The sequence below is a fragment of the Octopus bimaculoides genome, chromosome 1, assembly GCF_001194135.2.
Source record: "Octopus bimaculoides isolate UCB-OBI-ISO-001 chromosome 1, ASM119413v2, whole genome shotgun sequence".
Lineage (NCBI taxonomy): Eukaryota > Metazoa > Mollusca > Cephalopoda > Octopoda > Octopodidae > Octopus > Octopus bimaculoides.
In genome coordinates, this window is record NC_068981.1 from 35,287,144 (window position 1) to 35,294,791 (window position 7,648).

Sequence of the window (7,648 nt, forward strand, 5' to 3'; positions counted from 1 at the left end):
GCCAGTCGTCGAATTTAATTCAATTTCGATTTCACTTGCCTCAACAGGTCTTCGCAAGTGGAGTTTAGGGTCCAATGAAGGAAGGTACGCATAAGTGGACTGGCAGAGGCCTCGGATTATGGTCTCACTTGGCTTGCCGGGTCTTCTCACGCACAGCATATTTCCAAAGGTCTCGGTCAGAAGTCATCGCCTCGGTGAGGCCCAATGTTCGAAGGTCTTGCCTCACCACCTCATCCCAGGTCTTCCTGGGCCTACCTCTTCAACAGGTTCCCTCAACTGCTAGGGTGTGGCATTTTTTCACACAGTTATCCGCATCCATTCTCGCTACATGACCATACCAGCGCAATCGTCTCTCTTGCACATCACCAACTGATGCTTCGTAAGTTCAACTTTTCTCTCGAGGTACTAATTAATGTTTCCATATAGTTATATTTAAGCTCCCAACAGTCCATTCTGTTTTACAAATATGTTTATGTATTTTTAAGGATAACATGAAAGACCTTTCTATTGCACAAAGTTTTGAATTGAAAATGAAAAAAATATTAAAAGTAGAACATGTTTCAAATAAGGCATTAAATTTTTCTTGTTTTTATTCTATACTCACCTGTACACAATCTGCATCAATATAAATGTTGCTGTGTGAAGCAAGGGGGCATTGGTTTCTTAGTGACCGCCCAAAAAGTTTTCTTAATGACCAATCTGATTGTAAAAGAAAGAATATAACTTTACTAATTTTACAAAACATTATAATTATCAATAATTTATTTTAAAATAGAAAAATTATAAGCAGTAATAAATGAACAGCTGAAATTTTTAGAGTAAAGTTCTGTAACTGTAGAAATAGAGAAAGTTAAATGCCATATTAGATACTATAGAATAGTTTGAGTGTATATAGTAGATATACAAAAGTCCGGTGTATATATAGATATATGTAATAGTTTGATGCTTCCCATTTCTAAATTAAAATTTTGCCAGGTCTTTCAGAAAAAATATAATCACCAATAATACACAAAAGTTAAAACAGCTTTCTACATAGATTACAGTAACTATATTCCTTAAAGCAATCATAGCTAAATGTCATATAACGCCTACACATGGTAAAAGTATTATATCAGATGATATTCTGAACTACCCTACAGTATCTTCATGTTCTTTACCCGTCGTTTTCATCGCCTAGTAGTATATGAGTGATAAAATGATGTTAGTGCATTGTTTGGTTCATGAGAAATTATAATGAAATTATTCACAGCACAAAAAGACTTAATTTACAAGAAATATTTGCAGACTGTAAAAGAAAGATTCAAATTGTTTTTGTAAATCAACACATAACTATATTTCAAGACATTAATTTTGAAGCTTAAGTCTTGGAGTAATAAAGTGATAAATATTTTTATGCAATGAGACACATAAGCTTGAAGGATTAATTTCAATGTTTAGAAGTCAATTACAATTACATCCTAATGTCATATTATTGATGACATGCCATGTGAATATAGACTAGACTTTATTGTGAAATCAACAAATAGTTACTGAATTATGCCATAAACTTTTCTTCACGGGATATAAATAAAAATGTTCCTCTAATAAACATTAAGATGCATGGCTCAGAAGTTAGCATATTGGGCTTACAATAGTGAGGTTGTGAGTTTGATTCCCAGACTGGGCTGTGTGTTGTGTTCTTGAGCAAGACACTTTATTTCAAGTTGCTCCAGTTCACTCAGCTGTAGAAATGAGTTGTGCCAAGCTGTATTGGCATTTACTTTTCCCTCGGACAACATCGGTGGCATGGAGAGGGAAAGCTGGTATGCATGGGTAACTGGTGTTCTTCCATAAATAGTCTTGCCCAGACTTGTGCCTCGGAGGGAAACTTTCTAGGAGCAATTCCATGGTCATTCATGACTGAAGGGGATGTTTATCTTTTACCCGATCAACATTTAGATGTGAAATTTTACATGATAGATAATCTTTTCAAATTTCAATTTGTGACATTGACTAATTCCATAATTCTTCATATTTCCCAAGATTTCATACCATATTGTACTTATTAAAATATTAGTACAAGAAAGAACAAAAATGATAAGCATACATACTTTTATACCCATTGTTTTTCATGGTAGGGTCAAATATAACAGATAAAGATTGAGTGAGTTCAACAGATGGATTCACACAAGATTCATCCTGAAATAGAAAAAAAGAGTTTAGTTTGTTCATTCGTTCATATTACATTCCATGCCAAGCAGTACTCATGTCAAAATTTAATTGAAAATGTATGTTTACACAAAAAAATATCGCAGGAGTGGTTGTATGGTAAGGAGCTTGCTTCCCAACCATGTCGTTTCAGGTTCAGTCCTACTGCATGGCACCTTGGGCAAGTGTCTTCTACTACAGCCTGAGGCCAACCAAAGCCTTGTGAGTGGATTTGATAGACAGAAACTGAAAGAAGCCCATCATATACTTTTATGTATATATATCTATTTGTGTCTGTGTTTGTCCCCCCATTACTGCTTGACAACCAGTGTTGGTGTGTTTACGTCACTCTAACTTGGGGGTTCAGCAGACGAGACCAATAGAATAAGTACTAGGCTTATTCATTCAACTAAAAATTCAAGGCGGTGCCCCAGCATGGCTGCAGTCTAATGACTGAAACAAGTACAAGATAAAAAAAAACTACTAGAGATAAATACTTACACGGCAAACAGATCTCAGGTGAACACTTAAAGAATGGTAAGCAGTATCATATAACTTCATTGCATTAAAAAGAGATGCAAGTCCCACCTGGAAAACACAGAAATAAATCAGATGAATCACTGGAAAGATACCATGTTGTACTAAATTCCATAAATATATAAACTGTAAATATGTTTATTTAAAGTTTGAACTTTAATACAGGGAAAAGAAACTCCAGTAAACTCAGCTGAAAACGAGTGGCACCTGTGGGTCAACCCTGCAATGGACTGGTATCTCATTCAATGAGGCAGTCTTGTACTCCCAGCCTAAATGCTTTGAAAATCTGGATAAGCTCCATGAGCCTGTAAATTAAGGCAGGCATTTTATATGTATTTCTTGTTTATATAGGAATAGCTCTGTGATTAAGAAGTTCACTTTACAACTACATGGTTTCAAATTCAATCCCACCTTATGGTATCCTTGAACAAGTTTTTTTCTACTATAGCTGCAAGTGAATCAATGTCTTGTGTCTAAAATTTGGGAAATGAAAACTGCACTGAAACTTGTCTTCTTTACATGAGAGAGAGAGAGTATGCATTTGTCCCCATGCCTTTGCATTAACACTATTTGGGAAATAATGAAGTTTATTTATGCTCCACATAGATCATATCCAACAGCAGAGCAGTGTCATCATGTAAAGATCAATGGAATAAAATACCTTAAAAAACAGATAATGTATGTCACCAAGAAGGGCATGTAACAATAGAATACTCCTTCAAAAAGTCTCTTCCAGCTCATGCCAGCTTGGAAAAAGCAGACAAAAAACAATGATGATGTGTAAATATACTAACCTTTGAATCACATGGAAGGAGCTTTTTCCAAGGTGTGAGATTCTCTGTACAAACAACTTCCCTTGGCAAAGCTGAATAACGCAGTAGTTTTACATCTTTAGCAAAGCCTTCCCCTTGCAAACCATGTGGTCGAAAAGACCAGTTGGGATTGACAGTAGATTTTGCATCCATAAAATTGAGAGATGCACAAAAGAGACCAGAGAGGGCATTTACAAGCTCTGCCCAACTAACTTTAACACTAGAGAAAAAAACAGAAAATTGGAAACCTCATTTAGTACAAACAAAATATGTTTGTTTATTTACAATGACATTAACATCCGTTTATTATAACTAGGCATTAGGATAATTTATATATATATATAAGGAAGGAACACAACTGATTTAACCAACCCTAGCTTATCACTGCTACTTACAATGGCTAAAGCTGAAGTCAATCTTAAAGAGACTTGAACACAGAACAGTGACGTTATTCTAACTTATTTCATTCAATTGTCTGTGCTTTTTATTATTTTTCATCTCATCTAAATTAATTTCTTACTTAGACAAAAGACCAGAAGTAAACCAAGAGAGAAACAAGTTAATGTGATGTGACATTCATGCCTTCTTCAAGAATGCTGACAATAGAAGTGAAGTAAATTGTCTTCAATCAAAAATCAAATATATCCTATGAATTTGGCATACCAAAAGTAAACACCTGTTCAGTGATACTTACTACACCACTGAGTTTTTTAATTTCAACACACAAGCACACAGATTTAAAGAAGGGATATAATCAATTGTATCAGTCTCAATATATTACATACTAGCTGAGGTACCCAGTAATAAATCAGATGTCTGTTTATAGCCATGAAACATTTTTCATCAAATTTCAATATTTTTCAAAAATTTTAAATCTATATTAATGGGTAGGATCAATTTGACAAAAAAATGAGCAGTCTGGTAGCAAATCCATGTCGTCATTTTTGTGCATGCGTGTAAAATTGCAAAATTTTACCACAGAGAGGATGTAATTTACAACTTGTTCTTATTTTAGTAATGCCAGCAAGACAAAGTTGAATATGGCAGATTTAAACCTCAAAAACATTCTTTTGATCATTTACCATTTCTGCCATTCTACTGGTTTCTATTAATTAATATCAGCACCTAAAATTAATGCAGAATTTTCTATGAATTTAGCTTATAAATTTTAGATCTTCATTTCTTAAATACAACATAAGATGTTTTCAAGGAACAATAATAATTATTAACTACCTTTTAACAGAAGGCAAAAACCAAACCCAAAGCTCTGCTCCTGGTGGTGCATCATGGATTGGATAGCCCCATTTATCATGTCTCCATATTCCTTGTGTTAGAGACAAATGTAACTCTTGAACATCATGTGCAGATACAATGTCTCCTAAAGATTTTGGAAACAACCGATACTGATTGACTGAAACAAAGAAAATTAAAAATGGTTTTACTTAACATAAACAACAATTTGATTAATTATTACATTATGAGCATATAAAAAAAAAAAACACGTCTTTCACATATACTATCATCATTTTTACTTCAGATTCTTTTCAATGTTGGAATCAGTTGGACAAAATATCTTAAGGTAGTATTATATGACCAGATACCTCTCTTAACCAACCCTAATTTATTTTCAAGGAAGGTACTTTGTACTTAATTCCATGTTTTTGTACATTGAACAAGTATTAGACATTTTGTTCCCATGGGACACAAACCATCTCAATGCTAGCTAAAGCGATAGCAATGCAAAAACACATGTAAACAAATGCACACACACACATGCATACATATATGATAGGTTTTCCATACAGTTGCCCTCTACTGTTTTCACAAACAAGACATTGGTTAGACTGAGCCCAATATCAAAGAAAATTACTTAAAGTGCAATGCAGTAGGATCAAACCAAAACCACATGGTTGCAGTGTGAATTTCTGATTCGTACAGCTATACTTGCACACCCAAAGACACTGGCATGGCTGTGTAATTAAGAAGCTCACTTAACTACATGAAATATTACCTTGCATGGAAACAGGTGGCTGTTGGTGACATGAAGGGCATCCAACTCCAGAAAATCTGCATTAATGAATTCCATTTGATCCATGCAAGCATGGAAAAGTGGACCATTGACTGATACAGTCACTAGACTGCAGTCATGCTAGGAGTACGGACTTCAAGAGTATAGTTAATCATACTGAATCCAGAACTATGTCACTGAGAAGCAACTCCTTGACCACACAGCTATGCCTGTATCTATATGTATGTAGGATGTTTATGATCATCATTAGTTTATATCTGCTTTTTATGCTGGTATGAATTGGAAAGGTTGTCTTACTGGTAGTCAACATATATTCAAAGGTGCTGCTCACCTAAATGGGCCAGAGGGTTTCTATGGTTGGAAATTCTTCCTAACACCAACCACTTTACAGAGTACTGAGTGCATCTTTTCATGACATCCACCATAAGAGTTGTCATATCATCATCATCGTTTAACGTCCGCTTTCCATGCTAGCATGGGTTGGCCGATTTGACTGAGGACTGGCAAACCAGCTGGCTACACCAGGCTCCAATCTGATTTGGCAGAGTTTCTACAGCTGGATGCCCTTCCTAATGCCAACCACTCCAAGAGTGCTAAAACCAAAGATTTCTCTAAAACCCAGGTACCAATACAAGAGAGTAGCTATGTTCTTGACAAGATTAAAAGGATTCTCTCAACCCCATATCTCTGCTTACTTGCTAACCATTTTACAGAGTGAGAGGCATGAGTGATAAATGTATGAATGATAATGACAGATGGTAAAAGAATCATATGATAGAAGGATGAGTGATAAATGCACTCGTTATTCCAAGACATGTACATACATTTAAAGTAATGTAATCAACAGAACAGAGCAACAACAGAAGACAATATGAATCAGAAGATAGAGCAATAATAGAGCATGCATAGTGAAAAGGAGCAAAAGCATGATGGCAGAGTGAAACAGACTTATGACTGGCAGTGAAGGTAGAGTGTACTGGACACAATATATGAAGTGGAGAGGTTTAATGAAGATGGTAGCAGGGGACTGAAAGTAGGTGGATTCTGTACCAATGAATAGCACAAATGATAGAGGAGCAAATAGTAGAGATAAAGGTGACAGAAAAAGAATGATAGGGAGCTGGCAGGGTGTCAATGTGTGGGGAAGGCAACAATAGTAGACTTGGCAGTATATTAGCATATACACCCACAATCCCAAACATAAATATGCATGTATATATATATTAAAGTTTCTTGGTCTACAACACTACTACCATCTCTATGACTTTTTGATATGCCATGTTTGCACTGCTGGTTAAGTTTATCTGCAGTTGAGTCCTTTCCAATACTGCAAATTGCTTGTCAATATAGTCCCATGTCATCTCCTCTGTGAGACGCAACATCTTGAGGTTGTCTTCACCACTTCACTCCAAGTCTGCATGTGTATCATAAACATACATATGCTATTTATATACACACAAAATAATACCAAGAAACATAGGTAATTTTGTTTTAATTTATCGTAATACATTAACATGATTTATATTTATTGAAAAAGCAACCAGCTGAGCTCTTTTTAAAGACTGGTTATAAATGAGATAATAAAAATTGACAGCACAGAACCAGTATATTGGTAAAAACCTGTAGGCTGTAAGAGAATCAATAATTTGACATATAATTATATCAAAACAGGAACAGTATATGAAACTAATTAATTGCTTAATGTTACATGAAGCAACTATAACTACAGTCAGCTTAGTATATTAAAAATATATTTACTATTCATAAAATTAGGCATTTAGCATGTATCTGATATTTGTCCTGTTGATTATTTATTTTCACACTCCAGCAGCAACAGCAGCACTTTCCTTTCCACGATCTAAATGCCACTTAAGCTCTGAAAGAATTTAAAGGCTCATACTTGGTGCCAGAATCATTTTATTCCATCATCATCATTTAATGTCCGTTTTCCATGCTGGCATGGGTTGGACACTTTGATAGGAGCTGGCCAGCTGGAGAGCTGCTCAGGTTCCAACTGGCTAGTTTGGCACGATTTTTATGGCTGGATGCCTTTCCTAATTGCCAATGACTTCACAGAGTGCAC

At 35.2% G+C, this 7,648-nt stretch overlaps 1 protein-coding gene across 1 annotated transcript in view; it reads right to left on the reverse strand.

Moving 5' to 3' along the window:
- LOC106874901 (GPI transamidase component PIG-T) overlaps positions 1-7,648 on the reverse strand; it is a 19,203-nt gene that overhangs the window by 7,757 nt on the left and 3,798 nt on the right. Inside the window, exons 2-6 of the mRNA XM_052965679.1 lie at positions 4,770-4,947; positions 3,519-3,756; positions 2,689-2,775; positions 2,091-2,178; positions 605-699 (exon numbers count right to left, since the gene is read on the reverse strand). Coding sequence (XP_052821639.1) covers positions 605-699; positions 2,091-2,178; positions 2,689-2,775; positions 3,519-3,756; positions 4,770-4,947 — 686 coding nt within the window. The remainder of the gene's footprint in view (positions 1-604; positions 700-2,090; positions 2,179-2,688; positions 2,776-3,518; positions 3,757-4,769; positions 4,948-7,648) is intronic.